General features: G+C 35.0%; 1 protein-coding gene across 2 annotated transcripts; it reads right to left on the reverse strand.

Moving 5' to 3' along the window:
* Positions 1–1,234: 1,234 nt before the first annotated feature.
* Positions 1,235–14,808, reverse strand: TAC1 (tachykinin precursor 1). Of its 2 annotated transcripts, XM_039341446.1 has the most exons (6): positions 14,641–14,807; positions 14,168–14,417; positions 11,843–11,939; positions 10,129–10,152; positions 5,336–5,389; positions 1,235–3,067 (listed from the first exon to the last, which is right to left on the reverse strand). In XM_039341446.1, exons 2-6 carry the CDS (start codon positions 14,294–14,296, stop codon positions 3,018–3,020), a joined length of 354 nt encoding a protein of 117 aa, XP_039197380.1. In that variant the 5' UTR covers positions 14,297–14,417; positions 14,641–14,807; the 3' UTR covers positions 1,235–3,017. The 2 variants fall into 2 exon arrangements, with proteins under 2 accessions (XP_039197380.1, XP_039197381.1); XM_039341447.1 differs by lacking the exon at positions 5,336–5,389 and having other exon boundaries at positions 14,641–14,808.
* Positions 14,809–26,405: the final 11,597 nt, after the last annotated feature.

Below are 26,405 nucleotides of genomic sequence, written 5' to 3' on the forward strand. Positions count from 1 at the left end.
CATTTTGATATTATTTGTATTGCTATGTTGTTGCATTCAATGTATTCCCTCCCTCCTGCAAATGTGCAAAAATGTTACGCCCTCCACTAGGAAGGACGCCTTAATCAGTGAATCAAGATCCCTTCTGGAACTGGAAGTGAGTAACATTAAAAAAACACAAAACGAGGAGATGTGGGATTAATTGCACAAATATATCCATGGGTATGCTCCCACAAGATCCTTGAGATAAGAAACGGACTGCTCCAGACACAGGATACATTCATCAGCCTTTTGGACAGAGTCTGATAGGAACACCTGCGTAGCCTTGCATCTGGAGAGTGTCTGTTATGCGATACATTGTAACCACCCCTATATACGTCTTTTGATTATGCTGTGTGATGTAAAAACATTAGTAACAATAAAATAGGGTGTTGGAGTCAGCTCTGGGCTCCCATCCCGAGATACCTGTGTGCGTGTCTCATTCTCCATGGGAGACCACCACAGCCCCCAAACTTCTTTCTGGCTTCATAAGTCTCTTCCAACCACAATTGTTTCGTTTCCCACAGTTTTGAGGAAAACAATAAACATAAAACCTGCAGTTCCACACATCTTAAACTTTAAAGAAAGAAAAGTAAAATCTAGCTCTGCTCATAGCTCAGATGGATTTATTTACCACGTTGCATGTCTTTTCTTTCCAAGCAATTTTAAGAACAATCTCTAGCCATTCAAGGTTTTCCACTTCTGAACTAAAGAAACCATTGCTGGGTATATTGAACTATAAAACTGCCACATTCATTTTAGCCTTACATTTTGTGGGTTGGTTTTAGTTAAATCGATTAAGTAAACACAATTCACTCTGAAGAGAATAGGGAAATTTCTGAAAGCCAAGAACAGAACAAGAGCTAGTGGGGGAGATAAAAATCTCAAATGTGTGCAATGAATTGGGTTTGTATAAGTCAGCTTTCTTTCCATGAAAAAAGAATAGCTTAGAAATAATATCAAGACAACTAAATGATGTAAGTGTGGTTTAATTTTTTTTAACTTTCTAGGGAAATACATGTGTAATTATAGATGAAAATAATTGTAAAATGGGCTATTTGTTTTTTTGTTAGATTCTTACTTACCTTTTAATTATAGTTTTTTATTAAATTTGTCATGTTGTTTAGATCAGATTTCATGATTAGGAATCTGTTGCATTTTTAAAAGAGAAATAAAAGATTGACATTTCTGCACAAAGATACACAAATGAAGGTGGTTAATTGATAAGTTCTTTTTTATTAGCTTTTAGCTAAACTACTGTATATGCTTGCAGTTTATAGCAATCCAAATAAAGCATATAAACTTTTTTAAAGAATAGCATTTTAAGATTGCTCCCCCCTAAACCTGGATATGATGTTTTGTAGGATCAAAATAGCAAGTGATAAAACTGAGCTGCTTGCAAAATGCAACTTCAGGTTTCTCTGTTTTCGAAGAGGAAGTTAGAATATGTTATAAAGTTGCTTATTCCTGGGACTCCATTCCTTCACAAAAAAATAGGAAATGCAGACTGTATTTCTCATCAAACTAGAACTTATGGTTCACTATAGTAATTGACTGGCAGTAGATTCAGGATTGAAAAAGTGTTCACTGCTTATATTCAATGTGCATTCATATAAAGGTAAGATCATATATCATGATTTGCTTAATCACAGTTGATTGACTTGGTACAACATGGGAAGCTGTGAATCATATAAGATCTACCATGGCTAAGCAAGATGTACAGATTTACTGTATATGTTCCAAAAGTGGTAAGAAACTCTCTGTAATTCACATTGGTTTGTTCATATAGTAGAATCCTAAAGTTGATGCATTTCCTTCACCTGACTGCCATCACATTAGAGACAACCGGGCTACATATCAGCCAATTTTGGCTGCAAAAATCCAGATTGAGCTTTAGAGGGCAATAAAGAAAGGACTTCCCAACTCTATTTAGTCATTTGGAGCTTTGAAATCTAGTCATTATATGACTATATAATTGGGGTTTATATGATGTTCAAGAGCTGCATTCTCATCCCCACCATTGTTTTACTACTGTAATCTGTTTTCTTGGGGCAAGGCTTTTGCTGTGCACTTAACAAGCAAGGAAACCCATGGAAGTTAGAACATTCTGCAGCTGCTTTATCTTTAGCTGTGAATATTGAAATCTACTGTATTAATTTTAGAAATTTAGAATGTTTAGAAACTGCTTTTAACCTACCACATGCCCAACCAGATTTGCTTATGGATTAAGCCAGATAGTAACCAAACATGCACCATTCTTAATCTGCTAATTTTGCTAATTGCAAAATTACAAATACCAGAGCTAGAAATTCTGGCAAGATTGACTGATGGATAATACTCAAATAAACATTCTCTAATAAAATTCTCTAATACAATCTTTACTTTTGCTTTTTAAAATTTTTGAGATTTGATGCTCCTGTTTTAATTAATGATATCCATGCACAGAATATGTGTTCCCAATCCCTCAGAATTGTGTTACTTTTATCTGATGTGAGTGAATTGTAACAAGATATCACTTCATTTATATATATATATATAGAAATGAAGTGATGTCACTTTACATATATATATATGTACAAAATAAACAAAAACATGCTGCAATTATACGAACAAATATTGATGACAGAAATTACAAGGCTTTTCCTTTTCTTCTTTTTTTTTGTTGTGATCACAAATCAATTTGGTGGTTTAGCAGATACTAAATTAACAAGGATTCTTTTTTCTGATTTCTTACCACTTTTTTTCCGTTGAACATTTTTTCACACAATGAATAATGTGCTTTCTTGTGAAACATCACTGATTTCTATATTCCATTCAGAAATATTGCTGTAAAGCTTGCCATGTCTACATAATGTATATATCACTGCCTCAAAAGAGGAAATCATTGTAACTGAAAATTTGATCTTAAAAATAAATAGATAAATATTCCTTACAATGGCTATTTTTCATTATACTAAGCTGGCTACTTAAACATTTCAATGGACAATGGAAAAATTGTCTCATTTGCGTCTTCTTTCAAACATTTGTAGGGCACTCCATTCAGAAGATCCTAACGGAAACAAAATAGTGCAGATTAATTGAATGTAATGAATAAATGATTACATATCTTGATCAGCTTGTCTGAAAAGTAAGATTCAGTGTGATGAATTTCCATTGTAAACTGTGCCAATCAGACCATAACTGGAGTGCTGCTTCCTAATTCTGAGTGTTGCATAAATTTGATTCAGAGATTTTAACTCATCTGAGCCACCCTCCAATATTGGCATGTAATTTATCCCTGCCACAGAGCTTCTGCTTCTGTTGAATCAGGAAGTCTTTGACCCTGAAAACATTTCAGTGTTATTCAGGAAAACAAAACTGAAGTTTTCTTAAAATTTTATCACTCAGAATGACAAGAGGAAGTTTGAAGAACTATTTGCATCATAAGGTGTCACTCAAATTTTCATTTGAGGAATTTCCAGGATCATCTGGCAAATGTATTGTTCACCCTCTACTATATGTCCTGCAGTGACCAGGAGGTTGAATCTAGTGACTTTCAGAGTACTTACAATAAAACATAGAGTTGCCTTACAGCTGTAATTACTGTTGATTTAGCAGTTTTCCTCAATCTGGATAATCTCTAAATGTGTGGATTTAGCTCCCAAAGTTCTCAGAATTGGCTATGTTAGCTTGAGAATTTTGGGAGTTCATATTTACATATCTGGAAGATGTTGGCCTGGGGAAGGTTATGTTAGTATACTGCTAATTAGAGAAGCAAGTGCTAGATCTTCCATTTTGTTGGTTTTCATAAATACTTAAAAATCTAATCTCCATAACTATAAATAAAGGAAGGGACATTTTCCGATGTAATTATTTTATCACTTTTATAGACATTTTTTCAATTCCCAGTATAATGCATTTCTAGTTTAGATTTTTAAGTTGAATAAGCTTACATGAATGTACTAAATACATTCAGTAGTATTATCTGATGCATTTTTTAGTGATTTGTTAGTAATTGAAACTGTAAACACGTCCCCGTGTTAAATAAGATATGAATGTATTCTCCTGCCTCTGGCAAAACATTAGTGTACCCAGATATCTGTGTGATAGCAATTTCTACAATGTAATTTTTGAGATTCAAATATTCACATGGTGTCTTTCAGAAATATAGTCTCCAAGGCTCCTTGTAATGCCAGTTTGGATATTTTGATATCTATACTGGCTTACAACCTGAAAGCTAGGCCACAAGCTAGGTCATACTGTGTTCACATAATTAACTGAAACTTGGTTTACTAAGGCAATTTGTACAATATAGAACCTTGGTTAAATACATCAGTTGATTTTGTACAGGGTGTTGATTTAAAATATTGGTTAGTGAAGCTGCAGAATATTTTTCACAGTAATAATGCTGTGAAAACCTATTCTATTATTTAGTGGGATCTAACTATGTTATTTTCTATAGCAATTTTGAAAAAATAAGTTTTAAAAACCCATCGTTTATTATTTTATATTTTCAAACATATGATCACAATACAAATTGAATTTCAGCTCAGACTCAGCTCTGTTAATTGGTATTTACAAATGCAAGAGCATTTAATGGATATCTTTCTCAGATAAATTATTCCCTTAATTGTTCATGATTCATAGTAATTTGTAGAACTAAATAAGATATGACCTTGATATATTGCAGTCCTAAATACTGCTAGATTGAAATTTAAAGCCCTTGACAATTATAATTTCAGAAAATAGTTTACTGGGTACACATTAAAGAATTGCAAAACCATTAGATGATATAGTTCGGTCATCTATTTAGAGAAATAAGAGAAACTGTTTCTTTTAAAATATTTCAGTAGTTTTAAAAATGTTTTTTAAATTAAGTTACCAAAAATACACACTCCCTGGATAGACTAACAGATTTTAAATTTATAAATTATATGATAATAAACCAGGAATTGATGCTGCATAACACAAAATTTGATTTGATTCTATAAAGATGTATTGATACTGGAGGCAGAGAGGATCATACAAGAAAAGTAAATGGATCACTATTCTGCCTGTAAAGAAGATAGCAATTCATGGAGGAAGAAACAGTGATGAAAGGTGAAAAATATTCAACCTCCTTTTTTCCTAGAGGAACTTGTGTTTTCTCAAAGATTTTTGATTCCAAAGACCATCCTTCCTGTTTATGCTACTTTTATAAAAAGTGAGTCCTGGCAACTTCTGGAGAACTCAGGTTATCTGTCTTTGTCTTAAATATTGTAAAAAGGCTGTGTATTCAAAATAAAAATTGCAGATAAGTAGGTTTTTGTTTAGCTTTCATTTTATAGTTTATACATACCAGAATTTAATGATCTTTTGCCCATGAGTCCAACAAATGAGTCTGTTTTATATCCTGAAAAATATATTTGTGGGGTGTTTAATTACAATACATTTGAAAGATTCCTTTCTGGGGAAAAAAAAAACAATTTGGAATGGGAATGCATTTTCACATTGAAATACACAGTAAAAACAGACTCTAAATATAGTTGAACCCAAGGCTAAATAAATCTGACCCTTAGTTATGAGAAATTTTAGTACAAATAAAGATTTTTAAAAATCTTATTTCTGCAGAATCTGATCTTTACTATCTTTTCATTTAAAATGAGACTGAATAATAAAAAGTGGCTTCCAAAAGTGAGCTCTTTGGCTAGGCTGTATTTTAAAGCACTAATTTATTATTCATAGCTTCTAGGCAGTTCCTTCAACATACTTTGGAATGTGGAGTCATTGACGCTCTCTGAGTTTTGGTTATTTGTTTACAAACCTGGACATGGAGGAGCAAAGAGGGAAAGAATTGTTAACACACATATTTCCCAGAGAGAAGTCTGGATCAAGGTACTGCACATTCCAAAGCTAGATAGAGAAGCAGGAAAGAGATTCAGGGTAGCCAGAACCTAGAATTTCTCAGGATATTTAGGTTACAAGGTTATAACTTTGGGTTGGCAAGTTTTCTGTCCAGTAAATGTAAGGAAATAAAGGATTGAACCTGACTGGATTTTGCTCTGATATCTCTGTGAGGTATATATACATACATACATACATACATACATACATACACACACACATATATATACACACACATATATATATATATACACACATACATACAAATAAAAGAAACAAACACCAGGATATAATAAACCAGCCTGTTTAATATAAACAAGCCTGTAGTTAAGAAGAGTCACTCTGATGACGCCGGCAGTTTTTCGCCGGACGAAAGCTTAGTGACTCTTCTTAACCATAGGCTTGTTTATATTAAACAGGCTGGTTTATTAAATCCTATATATGTGTTTTCTGAGGTTTTTGCGGGTATTTGTATATAGGTCTTTGGTTATTCGGGTTTTCTCCCGCATAAAATTGGAAGTGTCTTGGCGATGTTTTGATGAAGTCTCATTTGTCTTCCAATTTTACGTGGGAGAAAACCCGAATAACTAAAGACCTATATATATATATATATATATATATATATATATATATATATATATATATATATATATATATATATATATATATATTCTACTTCTGCTTTTATAGTGATGTAATTCTCTGTTTCTCTAATAATTATTTCTTTATTATGTACCCAGTTAACATTTTTTAAAAAAAATATTAGTGCAATGAATTAATACTTTCTTTGAGAAAGACTGAGCCATTTTAAAAATTGCTTTGGTATGATCTGAACCTATTGCAAATTATTCTTTGGAAAGTTTTTCTCCAGAACTCTTCAAATTATTGATCAATGCAAAATAAATGGCCAGGCTTTCATGGTCTGGAATGCCATGCACATATGAAATATTTGTAAGCACTGTGAGATTTTTTTTCTTTACCAGATCATAATTTTGACAGCAGCCAATAAATATAGTGGAATAAGTGGACAGAAGCTTTGGATGTAATTCAAGCAGATTTGATCCCCCAAGATTTAATTCAACACTTAATCAGGAACCCCAAAGACATTTTCAAATCTTTGATAGAATAGTTTGTGTTTTGTAAAACCCAGCAAAATAAAATAAAATATATAGTGTTTTAATCTTCCTGTAACCTAAGCTTCTGGGTTTTGGCTAAAGCTTTAGACAGTTTGGAGAAAAGAATAAAAATCAGATTGCTTAACAGATCTCTGTGATTCTCTTTTCTGGTGCTAAAAAAAATCAACTATTTTCCTGAGCTGGCTTGCAATGAATGTATTGTACATTTAATATGTTCACTATAGAAGAATCAATAAAATGACTGTCTGTCTGTCTGCCATCTACCCCACCTCTCTCTTATTTGTTTGGAATTGTTAAGGTTCACCAACCCTAAAAAGATTCTGTGCAGCTTACAATACATCCCATACATAAGAAATACAATTAAAACAAGATGATTTCCTAGAGTAAAACAGCATTCTCATAATTTAGAAAAAAGACAACACAAGCATCACATACACCCTAATTACCAGGTCTGTTAAGGGATATCTAGAACCTTGGACAGATTTACTATTTGTAAACTTACTTGCGAATAAGTCTCAATGTTCTCAGTGGGGCATTTCTTTAATAACTTTCAGATACCTTTTTAGCAGCTATGCAGTACATTTTCTTTTAATATTTTTTTTACATCCCTAAGGATTCCAGTAAGTAAAATAGTTATGAAATGGGATAAAGCTATGATACCAGGTGGGATTAAACAGGTAGTATTTTTAAAGATTTGTAAGTTTTTCCAAGAAAGTTTGTCTTTGGTTCCCATAGAAATCAAATATTAAATCAAATCAGTTTTGTGGGTGATTTGCTACTGAACTTTGATATCATGATCAGGGCATGGCAGAAGGATTGAAACCACACTGGAAGTAGTTTATGTTAAATTGATAAAGTGACAGCTTTACTGTACCAACAAAGTGTCTTTTGAGAAAAATCTCAAATGTACTGTTTCATAATAAAATAGTACCCTGTGGTTATAAAACTGGAATTTCAGAGTTCAGCCTGCATGATCTTGTTCAGAAGTAAGCCTTGCTTTGTTTACAGAATCTTATCCCTAGAAGATTTAGGAATGAAGAATCAGTGAAACTTATCTGAGGTACAAATAGGTACAACAATAGAAGATTGAATAGCCTGAAGGGATCCATTTTCTTCTCTCTGTTTAGAGTATCTATGCATGGTGGTGCAGTGATTAAAATGTAGTTTTGCAGATTCTGTCCACAGCCAGGAGTTTGATCCTGATTGGCCCAAGGTTGATTCAACCTTCCATTCCTCTGAGGTCAGTAAAATGAGGACCCAGATTGTTTGGGGGCAATATACTGACTCTGTAAACCACTTAGAGAAGGCTATAAAGCACTATATAAATCTAAATAGCTATTGCTATTACACGATATACACAACTGATTTATTCATATACCTTTTGCTTCTTTAGAACAATGTGCAAACTGAGAAGTAATAACTTGTATCTCCAGCAAACAAAACCTAGAAGTTCAGGGAAGGATGCAAACAAGCTTTCTGGGGGAAACTCATCATAGCCTGTTTTCTATTTCTTTCCAGGTGGTGCCATTCTCAAAGAACACGACCTAGCAACTCTGTATTATATATCATGTTTTATATATATATATATATATATATATATATATATATATCTGTTTTTTTCTTTTTTGATATTGCAAGCTCTCCACCCAATGAAAACCATTTCTGTCTAAGCCTAAACTGACATATCAAAAAATAAAAATAAAATAAAGCTGGAAATCTTTTCCCTGTCACTATATGTCCATATGGTATGGACTGTTATCAAAAAAGCCATTTCTCTCTATAGCTTCTGTTTCTACATTTACATATCCTAATCAGTATTACTCTGCTGATATGTTTTATGTAATCAACAGTCATTCTGGTAGCTCACTTCCATTTAGTAATGAAATAATTTGTATAAATGAGCTATTCCTTCAGTGGACAGTTAATAATTTTGGAGAGATTCTTGATTCATCCAAGCTTTGCTTATTTAGGCTGATTAATAACTTTCACTAATAAAAATGTTGGTTTTATTTCTCCAAATTACTTTAAAAGGTATCATTTTCTAACTGTCAAATTGTGTCAAATTAGAGTTATAAACTTAAGCTGTATTGCAAGTAAATGCCATTGGTGGTGCTAAATATTAACAAGGGATATTATGAGTTTAATAAATAATAATAATAAAATAGAGCTGAAGGGGACCTTGGAGGTATTCAAGTCCAGCCTCCTACGTAAGCAGGAGCACTTATACCATTACAGACAAGTAACTATATATTTCTGCTTAGATATTAGCCTCTTGAATTTAATGGAATATTGTCTGAAGAATATAAAAAGGAACATAATCTGAATCCTGCTGAAGCCATTCCAACAAAGTAATGCTATGGTTAATAGTACTAAATGACTAAAGATTAGAAACCAGGTATGTAAAATATACAGCACAATAGCAGCAGTAAAACATCATTCCACCATAAATGAAAATTTAAACAGTTATAGAATATACACAAGGGTCAGCTCAAAATCAGTGAATCAGCCATTAAGGGATGTTTTAAAACAGCCAATGGAAGAGCTAGACACATAGATAGAAAACTGTTTCAACCTTTGGTCCCACTTCTTGTTAAGGTTTACTGCTGAAAAAGCACCGTTGATCTTAATTAAAAGCGTGGATGCTATAAATGTGTATTTGCAAGCCTACTATGTCAGTGTCATTTTCAAGTAGGTATACACAGGATTAGGCTAGACTGGAAAAATGGTATTCATGAATCACCTTATTCTGAAATTATCCTATTCTAAAGTTCAAGGTAAGAATGGATGATTCTGTTATAATTATTTGGAATTTCTGAACATATCTTGTTCATACAAGGCCCTTGAATATATGCCAACATTTCTGTGAGTTCACTGGAAATGCTGGATTTGATACAATTTTCCTAGACTCAAATATATACTTGCAGTTCTGAATGTATCTCATATTGAAGTAATTGATAAATGGTGCACAGGAAAATGAGAGGAAAGTCACTCTCTATCAGCCCAACCCATCTCACAAGGGTCAGGAATGTTGTGTGTGTTAGTCTCCTTGAGGTATTTATGAAAATAAGAAAGGCAGGATATAAATTCATAAATAAAACCAATTCCAACTTACTTTTGTGTGAGACAGGGCTATATCCTGGAAATTAAAAAAAACAAAATAATTAGCAAATGCATATCATTATTTATTATTGTCATAAAAAGAAGGAACACGTTTCAAAGAACCACATTATCAATGCATAGCAATTAATGCCTTAATTGTTTTCTGAATAATTCATGGATGCAAAACACTTTTTAGTCTAGGCCCAATATCCCAGGAGTGTTTTCTGTATATGCTCGATTATAAAATGGGATATGCTTTTATATGATTCTCATTTATTTTTCCTTCTGTAAAGAATATTCCATTTGATGCATGTTATTTCAAAGCAGTGAAATAGATCGTGAGATTTCCTAATTTTGAAAAGTGTATTCAAGTATTTTTATACAGCATGTTTTTAAAAGAAAAACAACATATATAAAGATATACTATTCAATATATAATTCTATATTTTCCTACTTATTTTTAGAAAAAGAAGTAGCCAGCAGCTGCTTATTGTTTTCCTTTAAAACCATAGATGCAGATCTTTCCCATAAAGATAAAATATAATTCCTAATTTTCAATAGAATTATATTTTAAATATAGCATAAATTATGAAAACTGTCTCCCATACATTCTGGTCTTTTATTTCAAACTGTCCTGTGCATTTTTTTAAAAGCTGCAATATTATTCAGAAAGAAGCAGCATTTAACAAAAGAAGTATCTTCTTGATACGAAAACTTTCCTGATGTCCCCTCCAGAACTCCAGATAGACTTGGGATAAAAAATCTATGGTGTGATATGCTTAAGGACCTGTCTCAAGTTTGGAAAAACTAAACTACTGGCTGAGTTCAATCCACAGTTTGATTTACTTCCCTTTGTGTCTTAGCATGTTGTATAAATCAAACGGTAAAGCAGCTTTTTCAATAACATGGCTAAACACAATATTTGAACCCAGCCAATGTGTATATCTAATATCCTTATACAGATGATTAGCAGACTTGGTTTTCCCAACTTTGGCTTTTTCTGCATGTGTGGACTTCCAATTCCAGTATTCCACACCTGTATGGCCATTAATGAGAATTCTGCATATTGGTCCACACACCTAGTGCAAAACACTACTATAGACCATGGTAGACTGCTTCAAGAGCTGTTAGATTCATCTAGTTCTAAGCATCAATCAATCAATCAATCAATCAATCAATACAATCAGACATTGAAGGGGAAATCTAGTATTGAAAATTCCTTCCCATTCCAACAATCTTCTGACAATTTTTTATGAGGTCAGAACTTTAAATCAGAAAGGACAAAAGGAAGCATGATGGACAAGATAAATGGATGTTTGGAGAGTAACCATAGATCTGCTGCAGTCTGTCTAATCTGGCAAACATGAGGAAGAAAAAAAACAAACTCCAATCCTGATTTTATTCAGGATTTTAATTTCATTTCTTTCAAAACTCATGATTTATTTATAGGAAGAAAGGATTCTTGTTTTACACACAAGTTTTTCTACAGCATCTACTAAATATATGTAAAATGCTATTAATGGTGAATATTTCTAAAACATTTTAATATTCAAAAGAAATATTTTAAATAATAAATGTTTATAAATAATAAATGTATAATAAATTTACTAATTATAAATAATAAATTAAGGAAATAAATGTTTTCTTTTATTAAATATTTGTAATTTGAATCATTTTTAGCCACACCTAAATTACAGCATAAAAAAAGAAAAGGAAGTGGTTCTCACCAGCATCCCGTTTGCCCATTAAGCCATAGAATTGTTGAGGTCTGGGTCTTCTGGCAATTCTCTGAAGAAAGTGTTCAAAAGGGAAAGGCAACTTTTCCTAAAACAGAAATATAAAAAGACTACTTAACTGCTCAGCTTTATTTATAAAATGTGATATCCATTGACCAACAACAAAAAACACTCAACCTAGAAGGATTGCATATTCTGAGTTTTCTTTTTCCTTTCTCTGGTCTAATACATTCAAAGCCTTCACAAGCTGATCTCAAAGGAAAGTGGTTTTTCCCCCTCTAAATTCAAATGACCAAATTGATGTAAATGATAATTTAGGATCAAAAACTTCTTGCATTTAGGCACATGTAGGCCACAAGAGGGCATTTAAAATTAAGAGCTGGAAATTGTCAAGATTTGGTTTTAAACTCATAGGCTGGTTGAGTAAAGTTTTAAAAACAAGTGTAGTGGGTTTAGAATGTGATCTGTTTTCATTCTTAATTTTTTTGTATCTAGATAATTAATCTTAGTCCCTTGTGAAAAGAATGAAACAACAAATTTGTTTGATCACCTGTAAATTATGGATGTGTTTTATAAATCATGAGATTCTCTGTCAGGTGTTGACTTAGAAGATGGTAGCAAGGAAGAATTTTCCCACTGATATTGGGTTATTTAAGGTTATTTAAGTATTTTCTGCAAATCTACTGCAAATGTCAGAAAAAGCATTGCTTCAGAAATTGTCAGCTACAGTTTATAGAACAAGCCATAGCAGTCTGATCACATAAGTATATATAGTACCATTAGTTACCCAACTGTAGTTTGCAAACTATGGTTAAAGGAATGATCAGTATACTGACTGAGGATCTGACATACACAGTGTCATCCAAACAAGGTACCATATCAGCTACTGACAATCACCCAACATTATAAGAAAGGGAAATTGATGGTATTGGTTGTACAGGTCTGGAAAAGAAATCTCATGAAGAGATGAAAATAAGGGGCTTGGGCTTTTAACCTATCTTGTAGGCAAATTTGTTCAGAATTTTATTATTCTCCTGATGCAGAGAGAAAGCCTGAAAACATGGACAAGTAATATAATAGAATTCAATATATCTTTCCCTAAAGTTCAATATATCTTTCTATTTAGCTAAGTTGCCAGTTGTTGACATTTCCTACATTTTGCAGAAGCAGCAATTCAGAAAAGATGGCAGTAAAGAAAAGTGATGAAGGAGACTTGTGATCAAATAAGATGGTTCGTGCTACCTTTTCTCAAATATGAACACAATCTGATTATGTATCGGCTACATTGGATAATTTTAGATTCTCATCTCAGTTGAGGGCTATTTTTTCTGATGGTGATATGTATTGCTTGGCTTCTTTCAAACCACAAAAGACTTTGCTTCTACATGTAGAGGACCATTTAAAACATGTTACTCTGATGATTGACTACTGCAGTTGTTTATTTTTTTCTCCTGCGCCCCCCTCCTCCCAAAGTCCCAGGCTTTCAGTTCCAGAGCTTTAAGAAATCCTTGTTTTGCTTGAGTTCAAATAACTCTGAAGTTTGCTAACCACACTCTTCTCTGTCATATGCATATTTCACAATCTGGCTCCCAAATCCATTTTCATAATGATACTCTAAACGTATTTATGTTCTCTTTGAAAGTAACCCTCTGCTGCTTAATAACTGAGGTAAAGAGCAATTTGAAATTAGTCGCGTTCTATGGACACAACGATAGGACCTGATGGATACAACATATAATTCCGTGGGCGGCCAGATTCTGATTATCCCTAAAACCAGCCTACCTCCCGGATTGCTGTGATGAGAATAAAATAAAGACTGCCTGGTATGCCATTCTAAGCAGGGCAGTCATGGCACATTAAGAAGTAAGATTAACAACTCCAGTGCGTTTACTCACACTAAGAACGCAACAACTGCTAGAAAGCGCGCGGGAACGAGCGACATCAGGAAGCAATCGCTCTTTTTCACCGGCGACATCAGTTTTGAAAAGAGAACGTGGCGCTCGGTCAACACAATCCGGCGTACTCGCCTGGGCCGAAAGGAGGATGCAGAGAGGCGGAATAGAGCGAATAATTCGCCCCGACGTCGCCTCGGCGGAACGGGAGCGGCCAACATTCCTTGGCGCACCTGCCAAAAGCTGGCGGCGTCAGGAATGCCCGTGCACACAGTCAGCTCCAGCCCGCTCTGGTTTTTGCTCCCTCGGCCGCCCGTGCCCCATCCCGCCATCCAGCAGTCCTCGCCCTCGCCCGTTTTTCAAGACCAACCTAAAGTTGCGAAGCTCCCCCAAAGTGGAGCGAAGAGGCGTCGCTTCGTCTCACCTGGTTCTGCTCGCCTCCATCGGACCAATCCGCCCAGTAGTTCAGCTCGTGCTGGTCGTCCAGATCTTCCCCCACGGCTCGCGCAGATGATAGGAAGAGCATGACCAAAAGCAGTACGACTTTCTTCATTTCCAGCTTCTCCAGCGGAAAGGCAGCCGAAGAATCCTAGCAGAGCAGCGGCGGGGATGCCGTCGAGAGAAGCGAGAGAGCGCCTTTCTCTCTTTTGCGCCTGTTCCAAAGTTCTCCGAAGCTGTGGTAAGAAAGGGGGCGAGAGAAGGGGAAAAGTGAAGGATGGGTGCGAAGATTTTTCCCCCGTCCCGCTAGACAAGACCATAGAAGGCAAAGGAGACATCTACGTGGCCCATAGCACCCGCCTCGCAATCGATCTGGATGTATAAAATTGAATTAAAGCAACATCTAGGCAGGCAGGCAGCCAGCCAGCCAGCCAGCGCCAACGAACCACGAGCACTTACTGTTACGGAGAAAGGTGACCCAGTAGTTGCTTGGTGGAATACCAAGTGCCACGCTAAGAATCCGCTGTGCTTTATAGTCCAGAGGATAGGGAGGGCTTAAATCTAATGACTTCCAGGTATTTGTCATGTAAATCACCTGACCAGCCCCTCCTCTCACCCCAGATTAGGATCATATGTGTTCAGTATGCAGTTGCCACCAGACTGTTCTTGAATGAATGAGACTTCCTTTAGAGGTGCTCTCCCCGTGAATATTCTTTTTTTTTTTCTCATCTCTTTATCAGCAAACTGGGGCAAACCCCCAAGAGAAAACTTTATTTTCCCCAGCAGGCAACATTTCCCAGATCACAAAGATGACTGGAGTACCTATAGCCCTGGGATAAATCATCAAAGGAGATCCAGTGATTCATTTATAGCAACTTTGATATAATATTTTGAATGTCAGGTCTGCTGTCATTTTGAGATGTAACACCAAATTTCAATTAAAGGAGTAGAAGGATGATTTTTAAGCAATACAAATAATATAATGTAATAATATAATATAATATAATATAATATAATATAATATAATATAATATAATATAATATAATATAATATAATATAATATAATATAAGCATTCAATGACATTTTTAACAAAATCATTACATCAACACAATATATAAAATACTTAGCTCAGGGTGCTTTGCTGCAGACATTTCTGATACTTGTTCCATTGTTTATTTTATTCTAGGTTTAGTCAAGATTCATAGCTACAGGCAAAATCATTCATTTGCTAGATAGTGAGACAGCCTCATGCATAACTATAAAATTTGGAGTGTACAAGAGAAATAAATTAATCTACAAAGATTGTGGTTTCTGCTATAATTCAGTGGCCATTTCCACCCTACAACAATCACCATTTCTGCTGTCATTTTATGATTGTTAAGGCAAAGTTATATAGGCACACTGTTGGTTGGGTGGTTCTAGAAGATGATGGGAGCTTTTCTCCACATCTAAGCTGGAGTATCATGTATTCATTTTGACTTGGCAGAAAACTATATCATCATAATATTTGCTGACCCCATTCCTAGCTCTGTTGTTTCTGTTCCCACTTACTGTGACCATCAGATCACCTTCCAAATTACAAAGCTTAACAAATGTGGTACACTTTGGAGCTGGCCTTGGATTGAATCAGAATGAGAAGACTATTTTAATATTGGCAGAAGGAAGGATAAGTTTTCTTATAAGTTGTCTTTATGAAGATATCATAGAGACAAGTAAGAAAAATAAGTTGTCATGGCTATGATTTGATGCACATAGAGAAAGGTTCTAAAGCAACTAATGGAAAAATACTCTATACCACAAAAGAAGGAAGAACAATTTTGGATACTAAGCTACTAGTAGCAATGGAATATTTGCTGAAATTTGAGAAGAAAAGATAGAAAATGAGGTTGTCTAAATGATGAATATTGTAAGTAATTTTTTATATGCATCATCCAATTGCATCAGTATGTAAATGGTATTCAGATATTTCTTTTCTAACAACTCTGAGGAAGAAGTTTGGAGTTCATGTATTTTAAGTAAGATAGCTGTCAATATATAAACTTTAAGGGATTCAACTAGAAACTAAAGAGGTATAACAATACAATGAATCTCCTACAGAATATTACATAAGGATGGGAAAAAGTACCACAAATGAAATAGGATGAAGAACCCTCTTCTGTACTGAAGACATACCACCATCAAAAACAAAGAAGTGACAATGGTTAAGTAATCCTTGTTAAACCCAATTTCATTTACTTTAATTATATATATATATATATATATATATATATATATATATATATATATATATATATGTTATAAAGCTAAAAATTCGACTCTTGGGTATATCCATAATAAAACCAATAAATACCGATCACCAAGAGGAAAGTAGTAAACAATTATTTAATGAGCCGAGCTTTCGTTGGGAGACTGGCTGGTTGCGTACTGGTCATCAACGCACTGCCACTTGTGTAATAAAGAAATACTTAGATGGACATGGTGAGGGGGCCATGGGGTTGGATAATCAGATGGAGGTGGCGTCCGTGGATAGGGGAATGCATTGCAAAAAGGAGGCAGCACACCCCGGTCATGATTACAAGGGACGGAGGAATTTGACAGTAGGGTCAAGGCATATGGTGGGATTAAGGAAGAACTGCAACCCCTCCAGAGTATGGTGACATACACAGGAGGACGAGGGGGGAGGGGGACAATCACCATCGGCAAACAAAGGGGAAAGAACTCCCTCCAGCCCTGGAGTTAACGAGGAGAATACTTACAGTAAAATACGGAGGAGACATGGGAAAACATCATGCATTGACGTAGGTGGTGTATCTGAGTCACGGCACAATCAGCTGGGTCCAATAACACATTCTAGAAGCCGGATACAGGCTGCTAACATTGTATAAAGGCTCCTTCCCAGTGACTACTTTTAAAGCCCTGACAATGTTGCGTGGTCCCAACGAAAGCTCAGCTCATTAAATAATTTTTTACTACTTTCCTCTTGGTGATTGGTATTTATTGGTTTTAATATATATATATATATGTGTGTGTGTGTGTGTGTGTGTGTGTGTGTGTGTGTGTGTGTATATATATATATACACACATACATACATACATACATATATATATTTCTAAAATTTGGATTGCTAGCAAAGAATTAAGGAATAGCTATTTCGAACTCTTTAGCTCTTTTCAACCAGACATACCCTTCTGAGATTCGAACCTGGGCTGTCTGCATGTTAGGCAGCTGTATTAACCTCTAGGCCACAGGCTCTGTCTCACTTTTGCCAGCTGTGTTAGGGAGGGAAGAAACAGGGGAGGAGTTATCTAGAATGCTGTATATTACACCCTGTTGCCCAAATATGGGAGAGAGAAATATATATATATATATATTTTCTGAGGTTTTTGCGGGTGTTTGTATATAGGTCTTTGGTTATTCGGGTTTTCTCCCGCATAAAATTGGAAGTGTCTTGGCGACGTTTCGACGAAGTCCCATTCGTCATCTTCAGGCTGGTGTTTTCAGCTTCGTGCTTCGAGGAGCAACACCAGCCTGAAGATGACGAATGGGACTTCGTCGAAACGTCGCCAAGACACTTCCAATTTTACGTGGGAGAAAACCCGAATAACTAAAGACACACACACACACACACACACACACACACACAATTGTACTGTTGATGTGCTAAGACATGGTTTGAATTGAATAAAATTGTTTATTGGGTCAAAGAGCAACACTTGACCATATTGCAAAATGTCAATTTCAATTTTTTGGAGCAGGGGTGTCAAACTCGCAACGTCATGTGACGTGTCACGACGTAGCACAACTTTCCCCCCATTGCCGGCAATGGGGTGAATGCGGTTTTGGCATGATGCATCTGGCCCGCAGGCTGGCAGTTTGGCATCCCTGATTAGAGAGATATCGACTATTGTAATAAGTGTTTTCTGTAACACTGGAACTGGAAATATATTGAATCTCTTTTTAGAAACTAACAAATCTAGCATCCTGTTTTCACAGAAATCAGCCATATGCCTCTAGAACAGGGGTGTCAAACAGCCGGCCCATGGGCTGGAAGTGTCATCGAGAAACCACGCCCACCCCATTGCCGGCAATGGTGAAAAAGCTCTGATACATTGTACAACGTCATGTGATGTTGAGAGTTTGATATGTCTGCTCTAGAAGTTCATAAGTGGCTTACATATAGATAATATTTCTTCAATTTATGTTTTCTTTTCTCTTATTTTTTGCAATTTTAGTATGAATATGACTTGCAATTCATTACAAAAGCATCACAAATATTTGATTTCAAATCAAATAAAACACAGAGATAATCATTCCAAGCTTCATTATTAGAACTACCTTGGGGAAAATTTCAGGTACATGTCCATAACTATTTATATAATGAATGGGGACTTTAAATCAGTGACCCTCCAAAGAATGCTAGACTAAACACTTATTGTCCTGTTCATTGAGTATGCTAGCTGAGGTTCAACAATAGGAACTGGAATTCAACAATATATAAAATATTATGAGTTTCATACAGATGGATGGAATGATTTCTGAGCCCATGGTTATCAAAATGGAACTTGCTTTGGGACATAAAAAATAGAACCTAGTCCTCCCCCCATGCAGCAAACTATTTCTTTTCTATTCTTTCCCTACCTGTTTTTAGGAATTAAATAGTAGATCATATGAACAAAGACCAGGAGAAGTGCTGCCAGAAGTAGATATTGCAGGTATTAGATTAGCTGTCCATGTTCCTAATAGGCTTATGTCTAGAGCTGCCAGTTGATACATCAACATTTGATAGCATAGTGTAATGGCAGTTGGTTTATCTAAAATTCTCTTATATCATATAAGAAGAGAAAAAAAGTCTTTACGGGAAGCTTATTATCTTCACACTCATAATCAAATACATAAAAAGCTATTATCATTTCTGAGTGAACCACTTCCTTGCCAATTAATGGGCACTCAGACTCAAGAAATTATGGTCAGTTTGCAAAATGTCTGTATTGTACTGTATATTTGTGCCTCACACCTTTCATCATCACCTTTGGTGATACACAGAATAGAAATTAATTTGATTTAATCTGTGAATTACTTGTTAGAGGTACATATTCAAAAGATTTTCTAATACTTTGAGGAAAATGAGTTGACCTTCTCTCCTTTAGTATTTGTAGATCGCTCTTGCTTTTTTTTACAGCTAATTAAAAAAATGGTATTGACACTAATTTACACTTGATATGTCTGGATATGATTAGCAGCAAAAATTGATTATACCAACAAAGTAGTCTAATTAGGAAATACACATCTTCTAAGTCAAGGGGAAAATAATCTCAACCGGTTTCCCTTTTTTATATTCTTACTGACAGAATCAGTTTTATTATAATAATTTTATTTGTTTTAGGATTTTTAGTTTTTCGTTGACAGGTGAGGTTTAAGAGATTCTTTCTTACATATTTAGTCTTTGTGCATATGAAATGTTTCATTGAAAATAAACTACAATTTCCTGTCATTTATTGGTACTAGTAGCTTTATGAAGATATTTGCCCATGGATAGGATACTATATATGTCCAGTGGAGTGGGTTTACCTGGGTCTCCTAAGGAGCATTTCTTTATTTACTGGGACTTATCAGTGTCAAATGATACACTGATTATCACTGGCTATCTAGGTCAGTGGTTCTTAACCTTTTTGAACGACTCGCCCCCTTGAGCCAATGAGGAAGTTGTCATTGCCCCTCCCCCAACATAACCTCTCAATCACAACATGGGAAATAATTCTTCAATTTATGCAAACCCTTTTTTTGTTTTCTTTAAAATTGTTCATCAGGACATATCGATGCAAATAATTTATTTCCAGTCTTTTCCCCATATCTCCCATATTCTGGCTAATGGCGCGCCATTGTATGGGTAGAGGCTGCTGCACAACACGCATGAAGATAAGCAATGCGTATTTACATATGTACGGCATTCTGTACTGACGCTAGCTGGAGGAACATTTGAAAACACAATTCAATCCACTAATAGTGAGCGATCTGATGTTTTTGTACGACAGATATACAGCCATTCACTGTACGAAAAAGTCTCAAAAGTGTCCCCAAAACATCTGGCTCCATCCCCTCCATATCGCCACCTTTTTGTTCCTTCACCCCCCACGTCGCCCCTTTTTGTTCCATCGCTCCCCTGAAAAATGAAATCGCCCCCTGGGGGGGCAATATCGCCCAGGTTAAGAACCACTGATCTAGGTGATGCTATAGCACTTTTGCTGCAAGGAAAAGACCATTTGGGCTTTGAATGCCATTCTTGCATTTTATGCTAGAAAAGCTGGAAAAGCTGCCTGAAATCTTGAAGAATTGCCAGGAGATGCTACTTGCAGAGAGGAATCAGTTGGATCAAGGTTGTAAGTCAACATAAAGCAGTTTATGTTCCTATTCCATTTGCTTTGATGAACCAATTAAATGGCATCATCTTACTAAAACTATTTTATACGCTGTTAGTGTACAACAAGTATGGCTCTTTTCTCTTTAATTTTCATGTAAATTTTTTATTTGGTTTCTTTTTATATTGGCTTTATTATTCTTATAAATAACTCAAGGCAGCAAGCATAGCTAACACTCCTTATTTTCCCCACAATAACACTGTGAGTTGATCTTCTCTTTATGATTACATACTTTCTATTTATGATTTAATCTTAATTTTAAAATTTGTAGGCCTCTTCTTTTTCATCAAATAGCTGCTAGTGTGTTACACAAAGAAGATCAAGCAGTAAGGTTTGTTTTTTTTGTAAAATGCGGTAAAAAGAAAAATGTAATCATGAAATTATTTTAAAGTTTAGGAAGGTAAAACTCAGGCTGACCAAGAAAATAGCCTAGGTGAAAACCATTGGTTTTTGGCACTAAATGGGGATTTGGACTTGGTAGCACATTCCAATTTTTTGATTCTGTTTTATTCTGGCTTACTTTCTGCATTGAAGTGCTATCCACTCATCCTTTCGGCAGAAAAAAAACAGCATTAAATTTACTACTGTCATTGTGAATACCTGTTCGGTCTTTGCTGTGTTCTGACTCATTGCTGAATGGTGCTGTGCTGGTGTTGTCTGTACACCATGTGATATCAAAGCAATTAGTTCTTTTCTTTTAGATTTATTGCTTTTCCTCTTCTCGTCACTAGCTGGCAGGAAAAGCATATCTGCCAAATTGTTGCAGGATTTTCTCTAAGATATTTCATGTGTCTTTCTCCTACATTTTATTTTGTTGAGACGTGAATTGAATAAGATTAAAATAATAACAACAAAAGCAACAAAGAATCATGAAGAGAGGTAAATAACAAGCAAATAAAATTATTTTACATGGGCTCCCTCTTCCTTTCTTTTTCTTTCCTTTATACAGACAACAAATGCTAACTTTGAGATTCCTCACTCTCTTAGGATGCAATGGGAGAGAGGTATCCCATCATGCTATTCAGATTTAATCACTTATAGTTATGCTCTCTATGCCGTCTAGTGTTATTTCACAATTTTGATAGACTAGTAACATAGTACTACTATATTCAGCTATTTAGGGAAACAGCTCCAGAAAGACAGCAGATGAGGTTGACCATGGACTGAAGGAGATGGGATGTGCCCATATCAGCTTGAAATGGCTAGTAAGTGCTATCCTGGTTCTTTCTATTATTAGTCCCCAGATTTTATTTTTGGTGAAATGGATGGTGAAGAGTAGCATATTTTATATACCTTGAAGCTAGTTAGGATATTATTAAAAAATGCTACTAATAGAGTACAGAAAAGCATAAAGCAATGTGTTCACAGCAAAAAAACAAGATGCCATAGTCTTGGCGACGTTTCGACGAAACACCCGCGAAAACCTCAAATATATGTATATATATACATATATGTATGTATGTATGTATGTATGTATGTGTATGTATGTGTGTGTGTGTATTTGTGTGTGTGTGTATCCAGTGCAGTTAGACTTTCAACCATTGCTTTAGTGATCATTTGAAGTTACAACAGCACTGAAAAAAGTGACATATGACTGTTTTTCATACTTACAACCATTGTAGCATCTACATGGTCACATGATCAAAATTTATTTTGATTTGTTCATGTTTATGACAGTTGCAGTGTCCCGGGGTCATGTGATCACTTTTTGGGAACTTCTGACAAGTAAAGTGAAGCCAGATTCACTTAACAACTGTGCTACTAACTTAACCACTGCAGTGATCCACTTAACTGTGGCAAGAAAGATCGCAAAATGGGGCAAAACTCAATTTTGGTCTCAGTTGTGGTTGTAAATTGAGGATTATTTGTACTGTAGGAATACCTGGTCAATAGATCCTACAGTGTACATAGATTGTACAGGGAGACTTCTCAAAACCTTTATGCATTAAAGATCAGAAGCAGTGTTTGGATGACTGACGGAATAGAAGAAATGGACCTAAATAAAGTGCAATATACATTGTTAATATAATTCAATGTAATTTATATATTAGAGTAAAATAAATGAATAAGATTTAAAAATCTTAAAATGAAGAATGCAATAATATCCCTTTTAACATTTTTTTCAGATGCACTAATTGAAGCTATTTGGAATGGCAATCCTGTATCAAATAAATTACATTAATCCAATCCAATCGATCCAATTCACTACTGTCTTTATTACTTGACCACAACATTCTACAATTCAAACTTTTCCCCAAAGCAAAAAGCTTTTTTACTCTTAGGAAAACTATCTCCTTACTAAAAGGAATAAAAGCATCATTTGAAATGCTTGGTGTCCACAAAGATCAAACTGAAGCAAAATTACTGCAAAAGGTTGGACTTTTATGTGGATGGTCAGGGTATAAAAACAGGAAGGCTGTAATATAAGTTGCTGGACATTTTATCAGAAAGCAAAATTGATGCTAGTTCTGTAGGGTAATAACCTTTTGCCTCAATAAGACAAATAACAGGCAATGTGGAACTTTTGTTTTGCTGTGAGGTGCACTTTGTTGGAAGAATGCAAAGGAGTGATGTAATTTGTAATTTGATGTAATTATTTGTAATTAAATTTGTCTTTTTTTAAAATGAAGGGAACAACTTATCACTCTGTTTGATTCATTTTCTTCAAAATGAGGTTTACAATGAAGTGAGCTTTTTTGTTTTTAAGTATTCCTTAACAACTGTACACAGAATGAACAAATGAACACAGACTAATTTCCAAGCTTGGACACACATTTGGCAATGAAGTAACAGACAGGCAAGACTCCTGTCTAGATTTTTTGTGGATTTTTAAAAAATCTTTGGTAAGCAGCTGCAGAAGCAATGGGCCTCAGATCTCTTTTAAACATCTTTAAAATCCTTGGATTATGACAAGTTCTCAAAATACAAATACACTTGGAGAGCTTGGGATGCACAAAATTGGAAATCCTATGTATGTATGTATGGATATGTAAGTAGCACTGTATTTATCCATGTCAGGGAACTAAGAGATGTGAAAAAAATTTGGAGTAAATTAAAGAAAACATATCAGAGATAGACTATAGGTTCTGTGGTGTGACTAATGGAAAGAATGTGTTGTTTAAGAATGCACAATGACCCAGGCATCTCAGATCATGTGAGCCAGTAAGCATGAGCAAGCATCATGCTGGTGCTGCCAAAAAAGCCAAAGCTGCATCAACAGAGGGATAGTATCAACATCATGTGACATTTTAGTACTGCTTTATACTACACTGGTAAGACCAGACTTGGAATACTCTATTCATTTCTGGTTACCATGATACAAAAAATATGCCGAGACTCTAGAAAAAGTGCAGAGAAGATTAACAGAGATTATTAGGTGGTCGGAGGTTAAATGTTTTGATGAACCATTGTAGAAACTGGGTATATCTTCTAGTCTAACAATGATAAGGACTAGGATTGATAGAAACTCTAAGGATGACATGATAGCAGTGTTCTACTATTTGAGGGGCTATCACAGAGAAGAAGTGGTCAACCTATTCTTCAAAACATCTGAAGGCAGTAGAAGAAGGAACAGAGGTAAGATCATCAAAGAGTGATCCAACCTAGAATTAAGTTAAATAGTTAGAACAATTAATCAGTGGAACTGCCTGCCTCCAGAAGTTATGGATGCTCCATCACTGGATATTTTCAAAAACAGATAGGATTGGAACAGATTTGTCTGGAATGGTGTTGGTACTTGAATAGGGGGTTGGACTAGTAGACCTTTAAGGTCTCTTCTAACTGTCTTATTCTGAATTTATAAAAACTTTGATCTAAGGAAGATACTTAAAAACAGCAGAATGGAACAGCAAATGATTATATAGTTGCTTTCCTTTGATGTCTATCCAAATAATTATTGTGCTGAAGTGGGTAATAATCCCTCAGAAAAGTCTGAGTTTAATCAGAAATACTCCCCATTATATAAAAAGGAATCTTCAGTGGAAATACTCTCGCATTAAACAGAAGTCTCTGTTTTCAAAGGTAGAGAGAAATCCTAATTTATCAGGAAAAGCAGATTATACCTGCAGGCATTTGTCCACAAAGGCTCTGACCAGGATTTCAAAGATGCAGGTAGAGAAAGAGAGATGCAGTTTTCTTCTCGCAAGGGAAGGAGGGAAAGCCGAGATAAAAAAAGCTGGAGAAGATGGAGCTAAGTCTAAAAACAGAACATAATGCATTGTAGGAAAGAGAAATGGATTACTCAAAGGAAGTGTACAGCTAGTGCAACTAAAAATGGTGGCAATCAGTACTCAGTTTGCAAAACAGAACTGCTCCAATGATTATTTTTTCTTAAATAATGTTTATTAAAACTTTAGAACAAGTAGATTAAAAACTAACATAAAAACTAAAATAAAGTAGGGAAAAATAAAAAGAAAGAAATCAGAAAGATTTCTGAATCTAAAAATGGAAGAAAATAAAAAATTAAGAAAACTAGAAAAAATAGAAAAATGTATAAAGTGGCTTCCAATATTCTTCACAGCACTTATAAATTGGTAAATATATTTTAACTTCTTTCTCTAAATTTACATCATGTTACTCTTCTTTCTGTCATTTATGCTGTCTAATCATCAAAATCATAAGTCATATATTCATTTTTTTCATTTTTACACAAAAAGGCCATAAGAGATCTCGAGTCACCAATAAATGTAGATAATATGTTTTCTCTAATCAGAGAAGTTAATTTATTCATTTCAGCAAAATCTGTTGATTTCTACCAACTATCCTTTTATGGTGGGTAGCGTTGAATCTTTCCATCCCTATGCATGGAATAGAGATTGTATGATCATATATTGAAATAACTTCCATGGCTTTTCCCCCCAACTGCTTTTCCATTAGTCCTAAAAGAAAAAGTTTTTGCTTCAATTGAATATTAATCTTTAAAATTCTCTGCATCAGAGTATGTATCTGGTCCAATATTTTTAGTTTTTTTCATGTCCATCAAGCATAATAATGTCCCTTTGTGTTGTTCATATTTCCAACATACAGTACATCTGAAGTGCTTTATACAGTCTAGATAATTTCTGTGGTGTTATGTGCCAATGATACTTCATTTTGTAAAAATTCTCTTTGAGATTATAACACAATGTAAATTTCAAATCTTTTAATCACATATTTTCTCATTGATCTATCCGTATATTATAACTACAATTTTAGCCCATTTTATCTTTAATCTGTTCTTCCTCCTTTTCAAATTTCAACAAACTTTTGTATATTTGCTAAAAGCACAGAATGTGGCTTTTAAATCTGGTGACATGCTGGCACTTAGAATGACCAGAGCAAATCTGAAAAGTGCCATAAAAGGTGCAAAGCAACCCCATTGCCAGAAAATTCAGAACTTTTTTCAGGACCCAACAAACACCAGGCAAATGTGGCAAGGGATCCAGGCCATTACGGATTACAAGGTGGCTCCATCGAGATGCAAGGATGACGCAGACTTCCTAAACAAACTGAATGCATTTTTTGGTAGATTTAAGGCATCAAATAGCACTCCTGCCAGGAAAGCTGCACCTCATCCTGACGAGCAAGTGCCAAGCTTTGATGTCACCTCCGTTCAGAAAACCCTGCAGACAGTTAACATTCAGAAAGCAGCAGACCCAGATAACATCCCTGGACATGTCCTCAGGGAATGCGCAGAGGAACTGGCTTGTGTTCTCACAGATATTTTCAACTTCTCATTGCAGCAGACAGTGGTCCCATTGTGTTTTAAGACGGCCATCATCTTGCCAGTGCCAAAAAAGTCCACAATTACAGGCTTCAATGATTACC

Source organism: Crotalus tigris, unplaced genomic scaffold (assembly GCF_016545835.1).
Source record: "Crotalus tigris isolate CLP2741 ecotype Arizona unplaced genomic scaffold, ASM1654583v1 scf7180000017765.3138416, whole genome shotgun sequence".
NCBI classification, from domain to species: domain Eukaryota; kingdom Metazoa; phylum Chordata; class Lepidosauria; order Squamata; family Viperidae; genus Crotalus; species Crotalus tigris.

What these genes read in the sequence shown, in the direction of transcription:
- TAC1 (XM_039341446.1), bottom strand. Translation starts at nt 14,296, where the DNA reads ATGAAGAAAGTCGTACTGCTTTTGGTCATGCTCTTCCTATCATCTGCG. An exon ending in AATGGGCAAACGGGATGCTG is followed by an intron (nt 10,153 to 11,842) that starts GTGAGAACCACT and finishes TTTAATTTCCAG; the next exon opens with GATATAGCCCTGTCTCACAC. An exon ending in CAAAAGATCATTAAATTCTG is followed by an intron (nt 3,068 to 5,335) that starts GTATGTATAAAC and finishes TGTTTCCGTTAG; the next exon opens with GATCTTCTGAATGGAGTGCC.